The 17,881-nt window shown below is 46.2% G+C and overlaps 1 protein-coding gene across 1 annotated transcript in view; it reads right to left on the reverse strand.

The window, feature by feature from the left end:
* The window catches only part of ANGPT4 (angiopoietin 4), a 37,781-nt gene that overhangs the window by 15,257 nt on the left and 4,643 nt on the right, over positions 1-17,881 (reverse strand). The window contains exons 2-3 of the mRNA XM_025172321.2: positions 1,803-1,958; positions 507-628 (exon numbers count right to left, since the gene is read on the reverse strand). Of these exons, the coding sequence (XP_025028089.2) occupies positions 507-628; positions 1,803-1,958 (278 nt within the window). The remainder of the gene's footprint in view (positions 1-506; positions 629-1,802; positions 1,959-17,881) is intronic.

A 17,881-nucleotide genomic window follows, 5' to 3' on the forward strand; every position in this document is an offset into this window, starting at 1 on the left:
AGGGGACTGCAGGGACTGGGAACAGAGGCAAAGTCAGGACAAGCATCAGCAGTGGGGCAGCTGGCCTCGTTTTCTGCCAGCCCATAGCAGGGAACCTTTCAGCTTGGCCGTGGGGAAAGGCCCTCTGCATGAATTGTCTTCTCCTTGGAGGTCAAAGGCCACATTCCAGAAATTCAAGCTGGTGGTAAGGACATGCAGAACATCACACAGATTAGCAAACCAGAGAAATGGGTCACCCTGAGAACCAAAAGGATCCCACCACGAGGAGAACATTTGGCTGACGGTGTCCAACTGAAGGCTCCAGGGAGGATGTGATTTTCGATTAATCGGTACACCAACTCCCTTCTTTCCATTGCAAAACAGGCAGGCAGAATTTGGTCTCACCTACCGATGTTTGGAGACCGCCTTCTCCAATATTCTAAATAGATGCATTTTCTCTCCCTGCCCAACTCTTCACAACACTGGAATTCAGCTTGGGGGTTTATTTCGTTCAGCCAAGACCTCACCTGTTCTGGTTCTGGAGCTTGTGAATCTCGTTTGTCTGCATCAGCAGCTGCCTTTCCAACTTGTTCGTGGACAGGGAATTCTCCAGGAGTTGGATTTCGATGCGTGAGGTTTGGTTCAGGACCTAGGCATGGAGCAAAACAAAGCCAAGGTCAGGGTCGAAATCTGAGTCAGAGACTCACGGTCCCTTCTCAGCGCCAGAGCTCGACCACAGAGAATAGTGAGTAACGGGCATCATGATGCAGTCCAACCTCAGAACTGACTCACACAGAGCATTAACTGTGCATTAAAATCACATAGAGCTGTTTTGTCCACAGTCCACACTAGCTTGCTCAAGATTCATGCTGGGTCTACTAATATCCCATCACAGCGAGGAAAAGGATAAAATGTCCTTGGTCAGGACATTTCCCCCATCAACTCACACAACCTGCTCAAGACCCCATGATAGGGGTGAACTAGATCCAAACATAGTGTATTTCAGACAGACCCACTGACATCAACAGTGTAAGTTAGTTGGGGGGGGGGGTTGGAGTTTTTGCTTTTTTGGTGCCTTTGAGTCAATCTTAACCCCTGACAATTTCCTTCTTGGCAACATTTTAGGAAGTGGTTTGGGGTTTTCTTCTTCCTAGGGCTGAGAGAGAGTGACTAGCCCATAGTCTTCTGTAGGACTCGAACTGTTGGTCTCCCGGTTTCTAGCCTGGTGCCTTTAACCACTACTCCAAACTGGATCTTGGCCCTGAATTACAAGCCAGTGATTTCATTGGGTCTACTATAAGTCTGGGCCCTATATTTAATTATAACTATTTACATTGCAGCACACTCAGTTGCTTGCTTTTTCATTTTCCATAAACACACACGTGCAGATGGAGTTCTTAGAAACGAAGCCAAAGTAGTATGCTACAAGTCTCTCCATATTTTATTTTTATTTTTTTGCAAAATCTAATTCATCTGGATAGTACTGTTATCTTAATGGCAAACTAGAGCTTAGCTGTGAGCTAATTCTTGTGGCTTCATCAACGGCTGATTAATTCTGGTCCTGTGAGATTTTAAATACACAAGGAGAAGAACTGGCCTGTCTTGGAAAGTGTTGTTGTTTTGCTACTAAAGGAACTCTGTTTTTTTTTTTTTTTAAGCCAATTTCAAGAATAAAAGTCCAGAAATCAAAACAGAAGATTTGGCTGAATGTCTTCATACGCAGAGTCTGCTGAAAATCTGGAAAGTTAAATCCCTGTGTACCTTCTGAATATTCAAGCATCTCTTTGCTTTTCCTGAACTCCCCCATCCCTGTAAAAAATCACCTGGGTCTCCACATCGGTCAGCTTTCGTGTCTGCTCAGCCGTTTGGCTCAAGAGATTGGTGCCAATCTCCAATATTGCAGCAGTCTGGTTCTGTACCACGTTCTGTTGGATATGGGCCATCTCAGTCTTGATGTTCATCTGGATGAAGTTCTCCAGCTAAAGGAAAAGCAGCCTCATGTGAGAAGGAAACGTTTCTGAACTGTCTTCTCCCCAGCCTTGGTTTCCACCAACATGACTTCAATATCCATTCCTAAGACCTTAGGTCTTTCTTAAAAGAGAAACACTCATGGTTAGTCATACCCTTGCTTGTCTCCAGAGGCACCCCATGGATTCTCTCCCCTCCTGGAGAAACCAGACTCCAGGCAATAGGATCTAGACGATTGCCTAGGACTCTCTGGGTCAAGCAAAGTCTTGATGGTTAGAAATCATTGTGGCATATTCATTGCCCCTGGATTGCTGCCTAGAAACTTTAGCTGAGAAAGAGGTTCAGAGTGGGAAAACATCTTCTGACTGAGCTGGAATTCAGAGCAGCTTCAAACCCTGATTGCTCCAACCAGTAGTTCAGTCTGTCTCCCTCCAGCCATTGCTCTGCAGCGATTCCAGACATTTTTCCTTCATAAACATGTTGAGGAAATGGGGGGGGGCACATAAAAGAGGAAGATGAGAGGCAAGAATGCAACCAGCGTTTGATCAGGAAGCCCCTTTGCTCTCCTCAACATTTCTCCTTCTGAAAATACTCAAGTGTGAATTAGTCTGTGGGTCACACAGGGGGGAGTCAAAAAGTCAAGGGCATGGGCCACCACCATGTAACCACTCTGCACACCTAAGAAAAGGGCAGGGCTTCAATCACACGGTGGTGGCCACCGTCATGACTTTTTGGACCCCCCCTTTGCAGATACCTGGTATCACAAATGCCAACTAACAGTCAGAAGACAGGACGGAAACTCCTTAATCTCACAACACATGGACAGACTCAACCAGTGTCCTGTTAACATTTTAGATCAAGCCAAATCCAAAAACACTAGGGAATTCCTGGAAGCCTTCTGACAAATCACAGAGATAAATCACACTCACGCCCCATTCAGAAGAGGCAATAAAAAGCTAAGAAGGAAACAAAGAGACCAGAACAGAACCTCTCCAGCAGCCAACACTCAGATTGGCAGGGATCAGCACCAGGCAAACAATCGGGCAGAAAACAACGCCCTAATCAAGGAACCACCAAGGAGAAAACTACATGCCCACCTACACTGGCGGGGCAAGCCGCTGTATATAAACAGGGAGCAAACCCCACTCCCTTCAAGCACCGATGATGTTCCCTAGTTGGGTCATGAAATGTCTGCAAGCAAACAGCCAGAGAGCACCAGGACTCCACAGCCGAAAGGTTCCTCAGAGGGCCAACATGTCTGTGTTCAGCGTTTAGAAGGTTTAACGACATTTTAGCCACCAGGAACAAAGCTAGATCGCTTATCAGCCTGAAATGATAAAAACGCAACCAGAAGTGTAGCCAGTCCAACAAAACTGCAACGCAGTGTGTTCTCTTTCCACAAAATGGCTTTATTCTTCCTGTTATGAGGGCTTTTAAAAATTAAAATCAAATTATTCCCATTAATTGACCAATTAAATCATCATTCTCCATCACTCGTTCCATAAGACTCTTTCCAGCACGACCTTCTGCTGCCCTCCAAGTGTGTCAGACTTGAATCCCCATAATCCACAGCCAAAATGGCTGACCCTTCTTGTTGGCAAGGATGCTGGAGCAGCAATCGAACACCTTGAGAAAAGGCTGATGAAATTTCTCTACACGGATCCAGGAATTCAACGCTTCCTCATTTCTTGTTCCAAGAATTTCAGGGAGATCTTAGAAAGCAATATCAAAGGAAACATCCCGCAGTAGACAGGGGTGTCAAAATAGTCAATATGGCCCCTTTTTTACTTCCAATGCTCATGTGGGTGTAGGGGGCCATATTGACTTTTTTGATCCCCCAATGTCCCTGTAATCTTCTCTAACCTGGTGCTCTCCAAAACCGTCAGATGCTGCCTCCCAGAATCCCTAGCCAGCATAGCTAAGGATTCTGGGAGTTGAAGTCCAGCGAACTTGATGGTCATCCAACTGGAGCTGGTAGTATGAAGCTCCTCAGAGGACAGAGGCAGGAGGATGGCATGGCATGGCATTCATGCCTTCTTATGGATATCCCAAAGGTGGCTGATTCTTCTTTGTGGAAACAGAATGCTGGACTAGATGGACCAGATGGACCAGATGGACTAGATGGACCTAGATGGACCAGAAGTCCACCCATCTTAAAGTTGCCAAGGTTGAGGAACCCTGCTGTAGTGGATCCTGCATGGGGCAGAGGAGTGGACCAGCTGGCTAGGGAATTCTGGGAGTTGAAGTCCACCCATCTTAAAGTTGCCAAGGTTGAGGAATCCTGCTGTAGTGGATCCTGCATGGGGCAGAGGAGTGGACCAGCTGACATTTAAGGTTCCTTCCAGTTTCTAAGAAGGGAGCCCATCCTTCTTCCTAAGGAATTCATGCCCTGACTGAACTGCCCGTGCCACCGAGATGAATCTCACGATCATGAGTGGAAATCCTCCTTCTCATAAGTTCATCCCATTGCCACGGGCAGGATCTGGCTCTCTGCCATGTGGTGCCCCTGCAGCTGTGTTAGGAGGGCAAGTATGTCTTCTCCTTCCCTTCCCACCAGTGGACACCAGCAGTACAGGCTGGTACCATAGACACGTGAGCTTCTGCAACTTAGGAATCAGAGGTGGTCCTATAAACTGCCCCAAATCTTTTGAGGAGGGCACTCCAAATAAATGCCTGTGATAGAAAAATAGATAGATAGATAGATAGATAGATAGATAGATAGATAGATAGATGATAGACAGACAGATAGACAGATATAAATAGATATGATAGATAGATAAGGTGGGTGGGTAGCTGGATGGATGGAGTAGGTAGATGTTAGATGATAGATAGAGATAGGTAGAGATAGAGATAGATGGAGGATAGATGGATGATAGATAGATAGATGATGGAGACAGACTACATGTATGTATGGAATCACTGTGAATCTCCTGGGCAAAGCAACATAAGGACTGATGTAAAATCGCTATGTAGCTTCTCTGCCCCCCGTCCCCATTGCCCAACAGCTGGGAAATGTCTGCATGACTCCCTCTTGGGATCCAGTAACACCAGCAGAAAATACGTTGAACGGTTTATGACCATGTAAGAATAAACATTTCATTTTTTTTTGTAAGCCGCTTCCTCTTCTGAGCATTTGGTGAAACCCCTTTTCAAGAGTGCTGGCTTTAATCAACTAATGGCTGTGGGCTTCTTTGGAGAAACTATCACTGCAGCTTTTTCCTTCCTCCCTTCCTCCCTTCCTCCCTTCCTCCCTGCCTGCTTGCTTGCTGGCTAATTGAATAAATTGTTAGCTCCACGGATCTCACTTCATTTAGACTCCTGGAAGCCCCTCGCCCGGAGCAAAATGGTGCCGAGTTCAAGGAAAGGCAAAGTAGTATTGGGTCTGGTCTATGGCCTGGCAGGATCTGATGTTTTTAAGGTGGACACATTTGAGGGTGGTGACCATGAGAACAAGCTAGGGTTTAAAACCTAGAGCAGTGTTCCTCAACCTTAGCAACTTGAGGAACACTGACCTAGAGGAATAAGAGATTCCTAAGTCTTCCTCAATACTTCATACATGTGGGACTACAATGCCCAGCTTTCTCAGCTAGGGCTGGGGATGAAGGACAGGACATACCACCCCTTAACCAAAAGAACAGCCCTGGCATCTGGCTGAGAAGCATCAGCTTCTGGATGACCACTTTCATGCAACTGGAAGTTACATTGTGAGAGGCAAACATAATGGGTGTAAGATCCATGGGCTGTTTAGGTCTGGTTACTGGAGGCAGGGGCATTCAAAGGGGGAGGAGGTCAAAAAAATCACACCCCACCTACATAAAAGAGGATAGAGTTTGGATTGTCCAGACACAGCTGACATGATGACCTATTTGACCTCCGGAAAATCTTCCTTCCAGCCTCCAAGTCATATAGAACTGCCAGACAGCTAATGAACTTTTAGATGGGGGATTCAAATAGATGGGTTTAGGAATTTTTTTGAAGGCCTGGAGAAAACAGGTTAAGCTGCATTCAGACCACAAATTTATCCCAGTTCCTGAATGAATGGGTTTTCTGGTTTCTCAGAATACATCGAATCGCTACCTAAACAAACAGGCTGGCTTTGCACCACACGCATGCACATACAGTTGCACACCGATTAACACTCCCCATGCTTTGCATGTTGGTGAACGTGCGTCTGCTCGGCCTGCAACTCAGCTGGTTCAGCGGGTTGTGTAAATGCAGCCATGTGCCTGTCTTTGCAGAACGTTCCTCTCAGCCCAGACTGCCTCCCAGGGATGTTGTTTTGGAGATAATTTTGGGAAGTCACCTTGAGCTCTCGAGGAGAAGGGAAAAAGAAATGCAATAAAGAAGAAAGGAGAATGCTCTGATGGCATCGTTGATAAAGAAACGTAAAGACTGATGAATGAGGTTCCACGACCAACCGTGGATGCTGAAGATAAAACCCCCTGGGAAGTTCACAGTCACTTCCTTGGGATAGGCGATGGTGGCTGTGTTCACGCAAGACAGAAAGAAGATTCATGTTTTGGACAGTAATGAAAGGCAGATGTTCCTCTTTTAAACCCACAAGGGAGATGTGTTTCCTGAACGGCTCTATTTTTAGGAGAGATACTTATAACTGAGATCGCTCTGATAAATTCCAGCTTTGGGGAAGGGCTCTGGGAAGCGGGGGCTTCCAACGAGAGGCCAACAGAGCCAAGAGGTCCTCGGCTGGTGGCAGCACAGAAGCTAAGAGCTTCAAAGGGAGCTGGCAGGCCAAAACTCAGCCAGGAGCCCGTTCTGAGCCAGAAACGGATTTTCTGCACCACGAGGCCAGGAATTCGTTTGGAAAGAATTAAGACAAACGCAGGAGGGGCCGCTTTGACTAATCTCCATAACTGTCAGTGGCACAAAATTTGTCCCCTCTTTTTTTTCTAAGCCTACTTCAGTGGGAACACTTGAAAAGTGACCTTCAGGCCGATGAGGTGGCTTCCCGGATCACCAGGAACCTCCCAAATTGTCCAAAAAGAAGCATTTCAGAAGCAAGCGGTCGTTCCCATGGTCACAATGTCATCCAAAATTGATAGGGGTTGTCCAAGAAGTCACCAGGAGTTGACTCAAGGAGTTGAGTCAAGTCAACAGGCATTGATTCAAGGTATCTTTCCTTTGGTCCAGCTGGCTGGAAATGCCAAGGGAGCCCTGGTGAATCTTGAGAAAATGAAGCAGAGTGACCTGATTTGTGCTTGGATGGGAGACCACAAGGAAATCCCACAGTAGTAGATTAGACTAGGAAGTTGAAAAAAACAGGCTGGAAGAAACCAATGGCAAACTACTTCTCTAATGTGGTGAGGAAGCCTACCTGAAGTGTCTGTGAAGTCAGTAGAACTTGGGTCTGACTCGAATGAGAGTTTCTTTTTCTCGACTTCTGTTGTACAGTTTCCAGCACAGCAGTGTTGTAGATCATTTGACCAAATCACCGATTTAGTAACTTCATCAAGTTTTGAAACCATAAAAACTAACAAGAATTAATATTAAGAAAATGAAGAAGAGAAGAAAGGTTGAAAAGAGAGAAAACAGTAAAGATTAAAAGTGCAGAAAGGAAAAAGAAAGAACAAGAAGAAAGAAAGAATTGACTTCCGACCCTTCTCACAACAGATATAAGTAACAATATACATCCAACTCTTACTCTAAGTTTAAAAAACGACTTCCATTATTTCTCTTAATCCATAATATTTCTAATCATCAGATCCATACAACAAAACTTCATTTTTTTCAGTCATTTGCAAACAGTCCAAAAAAAAATTCCAGATAGTATTAAAATGACACAATGGCTTATCGCGAATCAATGCCGTCAATTTCATGTCACTGATTTAGGGTGGAAGAAAAGTTGTCCAGGTTGGTATCATGTTGCCCACCAAGCATCAACTCTCTTCTGTTCCAGCTCCAAACGAGATACTGCTTTGCATTCAATAAAGCAAAAAGCCTAATTCATCCTTCCAATCCACTCCTCAGGTCCAGCATCCGCTGAAAAACCACTCTCAAAATCCAAACCCAAAACCCGCCATCAGAAAGGTAGCTCAGGTCCCCCTTAGAGTCCCAAAGCAGGAGCATCTGCACGATGGGCTCCAAAAAGTCAACATCGTGGCCATGATGGTGCCATCAAAGCTCTGCCTGGTGGCCCATCTTGACTTTTTTTGACCACACCCCACAGACACTCTTGCCCCAAAGCCTAACTAGATAAAATTCTCTCCACAACTTTGTAAAAACCCAGTAAGGTGAACACCCAAGTTATTCCAAAGCAGCAAGGCTGCTATTGAAAAGATTGCTCTTTCTCTGGGTCCTGTTTAGTCCTATTTAGGCAGGTTCCCTAAAGATCCCTTCTGAAATTCACACCTAGGACAGGTGGATTCCAACAGAGAAAATTGTCCTGCAAATAACATATCATGATCTGAAACTATTCCTGCAGCTTAAAAATGCATTTATCTTTTTTGCAGCCATATCACACTTCAGACTCATATTTCATTTTTGGTTAGTCTATAGATCGGTCGGTCTGTCAACAATACCTGGGAAGATTACTTCAGAGAAGGTGAACAATATCCATCTATAAGCAGCATCTTAAAAACATTGCAGGGATTAATAACTGCCAGCATGATTTGTCAAACAGAAGTCTTGGTCACACTGGTTTCATTTTTTGATCAACTCTATTAGTTGATTGTGGGAATGCAGGGGACATAATATATCTTGATTTCAATAAAGCGTTTGGTGGAATACCTTATGGCATTCGGTTTAGAGTGAGAGAGACTTGTTCTTGAAAAATCCATGCTCGCTGCACTGCTTTCAAGACTCTTTCAAGATATTTTCAGGTGTCCTAGATTTCACCAACAGACTGTAGTTCCCCAGTTCCTCCTTTTGCCTTTTTGGAAGACAGATTCTCATACGGCCTTCTTGAACTAGACTGATTGAAAGAGAAGGGTCACTAAATTATAGAAATCTCAGCACCTGGATACTTTCCCTTTAGCACCCCATTCGTCTCCAAGTTCTCTAGGGTAGAGATGTTTTCATTCTCTTTTTAAGAACCCAATTAGGACAAGGGAGCTGGCTATTTTCCTTTTAATGAAAGAATCTGCAGATATGCCGAGCTTTCATCATCATGGCTGCCATCTTGACTTTTTTGACTCCTTCGGACAGTGCTGCCTCTGCTCAAGTCCCGAGGGCTTCATGCTCTCTGAGGGAGATGGAAGTTTCCTTTAAAAAAGCCTTTTTTAAAAAAAAAAAAGTAAGAAAGAAATAATCCCCAGAATTAAGACAGGAAGTGGGAGGAAACTATTAATAATACTCTGATCTTTTTGGAAAAATAAATGTAAAGTGGGCCCTTGGGAGGCCGGAAGGAGAGGAGAAGTGAAATATGGAAAGAGATGCCTTTTCACTGAAGCAGAAGGTTTTGAAACATAGGGAATCATTAACGAATGCATCCTGATCTTGAGTTAGACACGATACTCAGCTGTCCCCAAACCGGTGCCCTCCAGGTGTGTCCACTACAACACCCATCAGCCCCTGCTAGCATCTGGAGGCTACTGGATGGGAAAACACATCCTAGTGCAGGGGTGGTCAATCCCCAGCCCTCCAGGGTGATCTGGCAGAAGGCTCTGCAACTCGCCATAGGTGAAGGGAGTGAACAGTGGGCGGGGCTGCAGCACATGATGGTGTGGCCAGAACCGACAGTGGGCACTGATTCCCTCTCTTTGGGTCACTCAGTATGTATCTCTATGGCTTCTTAGCAAGAAAAGCTAAAAGTTGTCTGGGTTGCATGCGTTGGATACATCATCCCCTCCCACCAAACTGTTTCTTTCATGTGCAAAATAGAGGAGGCATCACCTGGTGTCCTCCTTTCCATCTCTATTCTGCTGAAGCATAAAAGGGTTCAAGCTGGAATAAGGTTGCTCCCTTTGAGACCCTAATTAGGCACACATTGTTTCTTGTGGCTCTGGAAAGCTAATCCTCTTCATCATCTGGAGAGAAATCACAAGATATAAAGACCTGCAAATAGAAGTAGAACGACTGTGGCAAAAGAAAGCAGAGATAGTCCCAAAGATAGTAATAGGCGCCTTGGCTGCAGTCCCCAAACATCTGGAGTACCCCTTGAAGACCATCGGCATTGACAAAACCACCATCAGTCAATTGCAAAAGGCAGCTTTGCTTGGAACAGCTTCCATCCTGCGACGATCCCTTTGACACCATCAAACAACATCTGCCTATCCCAGGTCCTTGGGAAGGACTCAATAGGGGGATAAAAGTGCCAAATCCAGGCTAAACATCTGGCTGATTGTGCAACCCCCCATAATAATACATTAAACGTGTATGCTGCCCAACTCTCACATTGCCTTTGTGAGATGACTCTGCCTCCTGGGAATATAAAGATAAACCACATGAAAAGACTTGCATAACATCTAAGAGGAAGGAAGGATAATAAAGTTGTAACTATCTTGAAAAGAAGGTCGAAAGTCTCTTATGTATTTCTTAACTTTAATTTCTCCCTGTCTTCTTTATTTTTTGCACTTTCTTGTTTCTTTCTTTTCTTTTCAATTTGTCTTTTATTGTATGGGAAGAATTCTCAATCAATAATAATACTAATAAGATATCCTGTAGATAATGTAGATTGTTATGATTAAATCCTTGGCCCTTTTTAGTCTCTCACCTGCCGTTTGTGCTCCTCTTCCTGATTTTGTCTGAGTTTTATCCCATTTGGCTAATTTTGGTCTTTGCTGTTTCACCCATAAACATCGAGTTTTCTTTTTGGCTAGCTGAGCTGAGTGGTGGGTGCGTTTGCTCTCATCCCGATCTGACCAGGCATGCGGTAGATACAAGCTCAACTGGAAATTCCCCACTTTGTAAGAACAGGTGTCCCAATAAAACGAGAATTGGAGTTAAATTTTAACTCCTTCAAAAGGAGAGATAAAAGGCAGATAAAACTAATGCGTTGCCTAAACACCTTGTAAAAACGAGCTATTTGTCAATTGCAGGGCAGGATTAAGGTTTTCCCTGGGAAATACAGTGGAACCTCGGTTTACGAACTTAATTCGTTCCATGACTCTGGTCGCACCCCGAATTGGTCACAACCCGAAGCAAATTTCCCCATAAGGTTCAATGTAATTACCATTAATCCGTTCTGGCGTGGAGGACAGGGAGGCGGCTATTGCTTGGAGGGAGAGTCCCCCTCCCTACGACCACGTGTCAGGGGCGGAAAATGGTCGCAGACCACGTGTCAGGGGCGGAAAAATGGCTGCGGACCACGTGTCAGGGGCGGAAAATGGTCGCAGACCACGTGTCAGGGGCGGAAAAATGGCTGCGGACCACGTGTCAGGGGCGGAAAATGGCCGCGGACCACGTGTCAGGGGTGGAAAATGGCCGTGGATCACGTGTCAGGGGCGAAAAATGGCCGCGGACCACGTGTCAGGGGCGAAAAATGGCCACAGACCACGTGTCAGGGGCGGAAAATGGCCACGGACCACATGTCAGGGGCAGAAAATGGCCACGGACCACGTGTCAGGGGCGGAAAATGGCCACGGGCCACGTGTCAGGGGTGGAAAATGGCCGCGGGCCACGTGTCAGGGGCGGAAAATGGCCGCGGGCCACGTGTCAGGGGCGGAAAATGGCCGCGGGCCACGTGTCAGGGGCGGAAAATGGCCGCGGACCACGTGTCAGGGCGGAAAATGGCCGCGGGCCACGTGTCAGGGGCGGAAAATGGCCGCGGGCCACGTGTCAGGGGCGGAAAATGGCCGCGGGCCACGTGTCAGGGGCGGAAAATGGCCGCGGGCCACGTGTCAGGGGCGGAAAATGGCCGCGGGCCACGTGTCAGGGGCGGAAAATGGCCACGGACCACGTGTCAGGGGCGGAAAAATGGCCGCGGACCACGTGTCATGGGAGGGAAAATGGCCGCAGATCCTGTTCGTACCCCGAGGCGGAGTTCGCAAACCGAAGCAAAATTTTGCGGCCGGAGCTGGTCGTAACCCGAAAAGTTCGTTAACAGAAACATTCGTAACCCGAGGTTCCACTGTATCTAGATCAGTGTTTCTCAACCTAGTCAACTTGAAGATGTGTGGACTTCAACTCTCAGAATTCCCCAGCCAGCCATGCTGGCTGGGGAATTCTGGGAGTTGAAGTCCACACATCTTCAAGTTGCCAAGGTTGAGAAACACTGATCCAGTGAAATATGACATGATCGCAGACAAAGGGGTGAGCTGAGGTATTGGGGTGCAGAGACTAAAAAATGATTACATGTTAGTATGCAAAGCATGCAAACATTAGATGAATTAATGTGCAAATGTGTCTTCCTTTTCAGACCCTGAACTTACGTAGGCTTAATTAAGAAGGGATAGGAAAAAATATGCAGGGAGATTAATAGCAGAAGGGGTCCGCAGGGGAGTCACAAAAGTCAAGATGGGGTCACAAAAGTCAAGATGGGGTCACAACCACGCTGCGAGCAAAGTTTTGGCCACCATCTTGACTTTTTTGACCCCCTCCTTGCAGACACCCCTGACTAGCCAGGACTTCTCTGAGCTTGGGGTCCACCCGTTTCCAGACTCCTGAGTCGCCCCCCACCCGCTAAAGCTGGAGGAAGCTTGGCAATGCTGTCTATGAAATGAGATCCAAGTTTTTCCAACGTTTTTCCAAGTTTGCTCATCTAGTATCTGGATTTTTTGCTGAGCTGCTGAGTGGCTTCTCACTGTTTGGGACCTGGTGGATCTCGGTTCACCCGGTTGTGTCCTCTCTTGCTAGCTCTTGGTTACCCAAGCAGAGAGCATCTGGCCACCTTTCCTCTCTTTGAATCCCTTGAGTTTTGCGGGCATCATGAAGGTCTTCTCCAGTGACTTTTGCCTTGCGTTATGTGTCCCAAATATCCAACTTTTAGCTTCGTAATCGGTGCTTCCTGGGAACTGTCTGGTTTTCGTTAATCTAGGACGGGGTGATTTAGCACCCGGATGGTTCCTCGTTAATCATGGTTCCCGGCTGCCAAGCTGGGCCCTGATGCACCCCCCCCCCCCACGAGACTCCACGTACTCTTTTGGCCAAAATTCATTTCCTCTGCAATGAAAAACATAGCTGGATTGCAGAGGACTCTCATCGCCAGCCCTCTCGCTTCGTTTTAGATAAAATAAGGACAGTAATCATGACATGTGGAAAGTATCAGTGATCTGGGGATGACCCTGCCTTGTTTTGTTGGCCTGAGTTCCAAGCTTTGCAGAAACCATGGGTTTTGTAGTTGCAGGGCTGGGCAGGATCACCGGCAGATGCTGCTGGACTGTGTGATTGAGGCTGAGTGGTGAACTGCTGGCACAGGGTGAGGCCAGGGAAAGAAATGTTGCCCGTAGGCAAAACGCTTTGGCTTTACTTCCTTGTGAGGGTCACCTGAATCACTTTATTAACAAATCATTAGAGGCTTTTGTAAGCCATGGATTAGCTTCAACCAGAGCTACTCAGTTATAATCCTTTTTCTGTGCTTTCGCTTGTAAGAATCAGCATGTCTTCAACCCTGCTCCGAGGAGCTAGAAGAGTTGACCCCCAAGGCTTCGTAGGCTGACCCCCAAGGCTTCGTAGGCTGACCCCCAAGGCTTCATGCCAAGACCAGCTGGCAGGTTGCAACTCTGACCCCTTGCCAAGAAACTCTGCAAGCCAGCCCGGGACTGGAGGGTGACATGACATCCAGCTTCAGCTACGGTTAGAGGTGTCCGGACGTGAGTTTGTCATGAGCATGCTAAAAAGCACACCCAAAAGTGGAAATCTCAAATGCTAATATTCCCCCCTCCACTGGACTATTATGGGATAGGATGCTTTTGTGTGCATGTCTATGACGATTACCAGTTGGCCTATTACTTCCTTGTTTAAACTGTATAAAAGATGGTTGCAGCTTCATGAAAGGGCGCTCGATCTGGACTGGGTCCCGAGCCACCTCTTTGCTTCTGCGTGGAAATAAAGTGTTTCCATTCCAGTTTCTTCGACTCTGCGTGATTGATTGGCCCCCCCTCATGCCGGGTGACATGAACCCAGAAGCACCAGGCCCCTCCAACCCATTTTTCCATGGGGGCTCCTGAGCAAGAGACGCTCCATGCACGGGAGTAACCGCTCCTGGATTTTCATCCTTGGTCTTGATTCTCTTTCCCAAAAAAGTGGAACTGAGACTGAAATAAACCTGCAAATCCTCTTCTGGTGCTTAGGTCTCCTTTTCACCATATTTGGGGAGGCTGGGGTCTCTGACTCAGCGAGGGGAGGGAGGCACTCCACACATGCTAAGAAGTACCTTCCTCTTTCTTCTTCCTGACATTTCCAGTCCCCAGTTGTCAAGCAGCACAGATCGGCAGCCGTCCAAATTTTCTCCTTAACTGGCTGGCCGATCCTTTCTGCTTCGTTTCCTAATTCTGTCCTTCTCTTTCCCTCTCCCCACTTCCCGCCATCTCTATTTGTTTCTTTCAGGATCTGAATCCAAAGAAAACAGGGACTGTTAAATGATTCCAGCTGAATTTGTGAAAAACAGCCTATTTTTGGGAGGGACGCAGAGTTTTCAGAGAGGCCATTGAAAGAAGTGGTGCCTGCTCCTTGTAAAAGCACCCATTGAGCTCCTCACACACTTCGGGGAGCCCCAAACTGTAGCAGGAAAGCATTGGCCAGGACCTCAAGAAAGAGAGTTTCAACTTAAAACGGATTAAAATAGGGAGATGGCCAGACCCAAGCAGAGGCTGGATCTCAGCAGCCTTGCAAAAGCTTTGAATTCACTGCAGATGGGTGTCAGATTTCTCAACCGCTCCCACCAGGAATCCAGGAATCCGAGTTCAGTTAGGGAGTGAGATTTCCCCAGTAGGATTTGGCATTTGCCCCCTTCTCCCCCCACTGAACCACAACCCAGTAATCCTGGGCATAACTGCTGAGAAACTACCTCCATGGGCCTACAGAAAATTACATCCAGGTCAACGTTCCCCAACACGCGTGCCCATGCACAGATTGGTTGAACTTCTCAGTTGCAACACCTGATCTTTTACAGTAATCCTCTTTTCAAGCAGGGCAGACAGTAGTCCTCGCTTTTTTTCATCTTTGCTCCCTCCAGAGTTCTAGCAGAGTCCATGCCACAGACCGGGAATGCTCAGGTCGGGACAGATTTGCAAAGAGTGAGGCAGAAAGATGGAGTTATTTCCTTCCTTCCATTTGCTGATGTTGGTCACGCTTGGAAAATGTGCAATTTCACAAGAAAAGAAGAGCAAACTTGGCACTCCCTAGGTTGCTCAGCTCTGATGCTGGGAAAGGTGGAAGGAAAGAGAAGAAGAGGATGACCAGCAGCAAGTGGAGGGACTCAGTTACAGGGGCGATGGGGCCGCCATTGGGAGCCTTGAAAGAACAGGTTAGGGAAAGATTGTCATGGAGAAAGTCTATCTATGTGGTGGCTAAGAGTCAACACTAACTTGATGGCACATCAATCAATGCAAAGGCCCAGCTCTCAGGAGAAGGCTCTAATGCTGGGAAAGGTGAAGGAAAGAGAAGAAGAAGATGACCAGCAGCAAGGGGGATAGACTCAGTTACGGTGGTTATGGGGACACCACTGGAAGACCTGAAGGACCAGGTTGGGGACAGATCATCATGGAGAAAATCTATCCATGTGGTCACTAAGGATCAACAACAATTTGATGGCAGAGAATCAATCAACATGAAGACCCAGCTCTCTGGAGAAGGCTCTAATGCTGGGAAAGGTAGATGGAAAGAGAAGAGGATGACCAGCAGCAAGGGAGATGGACTCGGTTACAGTGGTGATGGGGAAGGGATGTTGGAAGAGTTGAAAGACCAGCTTAGGGACAGATCGTTATGGAGAAAATCTATCTATGTGGTTGCTAAAACAGTGACTTGATGGCATGCAATCAAATCAACATTGCCCAGTTTGTTCATAGATCAGAGTCTCTGTGATGGAGGAGGCTTCCCAAGGTTGTGCTGAATACAGCCGATCGTTATTCCAATCTGTTTGCCAACAGCTTGCATAAACATTTTGTTTAAACCCTGTTTCCCAAGATGGAATAAGTACTTTGTTTATATAAAGTGCCTTGATGGGGAAGGAGGAAAGGACTAGTATAGAATTTCAATGATCCACAAATCTGTCCTCAAATCAGAAATTCCCTTATGATCAAACCACTGTGTTTTATGCATTATTGCTGGACCACCATGTTGTTCTCGTTCTTGTTTTTTTTTTTTTTTTAAAAAGATGTTATTTTTCTTGTTCGTTGTTTATTTTATCTCTGATTATTTATACAGTATTGTATTTTTATTGTTGTTACATTGTGAGCCATCCAGAGTTGTCTGGAATTGGGCAATGCCTAAATTTTAAATTAAATTAAATTAAATTAAATTAAATTAAATTAAATTAAATTAAATTAAATTAAATTAAACCACCATTGGTCACAGGGACATCTGTGAGGAGGAGGGTCAATAAAGTCAAGATGGCAGCTTCAACCATGCAACCAAACCTCCACCCCTTTTTAACAGTTGGGGCTTTGATCACAAGAGTGTGGCCGCCATCTTGACTTTATTGACCCCCTTCTCTGTGGACACCTCTGGTTGGTTAGCCTGCTTAAAAGTTCTTAAAAGGTTGTGGTGTATCCTCTGTGCATTAGCTAGGTGATCTCGCCTAGGTTACATTTCAAAACCATTTGGGGTACTACTTTAGGACCAGAGAATCTGTCAATTACTGTCTAACACTCACCCAGAAATTCAGGGTTAATGATTTATCATTCCAGCACCCTGTTTGGCTAGAATAAATAATGAAAAAGGGTGAGAAACTGAACAGGAACAGGAACACGAACACTACCATATTCCATCCAAAAAATCAAATTACAGTCCCTGAAAATATTCTAGAGGACTATAGCTTAACCCTGAACCAATATCTACAACATTTGGCATACAACAATTATAAAGTTCTCTCTTGCCTGCAGATTTCATCCCAATCATCTGAAAAATAATTTTCTAAAGTTATAGCCACTGTTACTTTTTCTCATGTTCAGAATTGGCGGGGAGGAGGGTGATCTTTCCCAAATCTCCCTCCACATCTGGGCAGCGAATTGGATAAACTCCCTTCTGGACTAGGCTTTTGGTTCTGGATGGAGGTCCAAACGTGGGTCTCCCCACATCACACCCATCCCTGACAATTTAAATTGGTTCGAAGGTGCAAATGTCTGCGTGTAGCACCATCGTGCAATGGAAGTCGAACCCTGGTGATAAAGGGGACAGCTGTGGAAGTGTGATGGAATGGACTTATGAAGGCCAGGCTCAGGGAGATAAGCATGTTCTTAGCCCCCAGCAGGAGTGTGGGAAGTTCAAGAAGACGAGGCTGGCACCTCCCTAAGGAATTCACGGTGTTGTGGCTGGCTGGCTGGCTTGGGAACTAGGGTTCAGTCTGGGGAGATTCTGTCTTGAGGTGGAAGCTAATAAACCCAACAGAACTGTATTTACATTGTCTCTTGGAGTTCTTTGGGCTGAACCTGACAGGAAGTGTACAAATGGACACCATTCAAAGCTGTTGAAGTGCTGATGGGCTTTCATTTCAGGGCTTAATATCTCTGCTCCATCAGCAATATTTTCCTGGTGGCAACCTTAAATACAACTATATGCACAGGATGGAAGACCAAGGATGTCCTGACCAGGAGGGGACCACCAGAGCCAAAGGACTAACCTCTTTTTCAAAATCTCAACCATGCAAGGGACAATTCAAACCTGTGGGTCCATTGGCCGATGTCTGACTTGAAAGACAGACCCCATGGAGCTTGTGCACCACACCCAGCCCCTCTAGCAGCTTCTGCTTCTCCAGCAGTCGCGAGATGTGTACCTTCTCCTGAGGGTACAAACACTGCTGACATTTCACCGAACTTTTTCTCCTGTGCTGCTCGGGGGAAAATGATGGCGGTGCCAGGCTTCATCCACAACAGCTTTGTTC

Source organism: Python bivittatus, unplaced genomic scaffold (assembly GCF_059951505.1).
Source record: "Python bivittatus isolate LINGU-HERP-01145 unplaced genomic scaffold, Pbiv_v1 ctg000700_np1212, whole genome shotgun sequence".
In the NCBI taxonomy this organism is placed as follows: Eukaryota; Metazoa; Chordata; class Lepidosauria; order Squamata; family Pythonidae; genus Python; species Python bivittatus.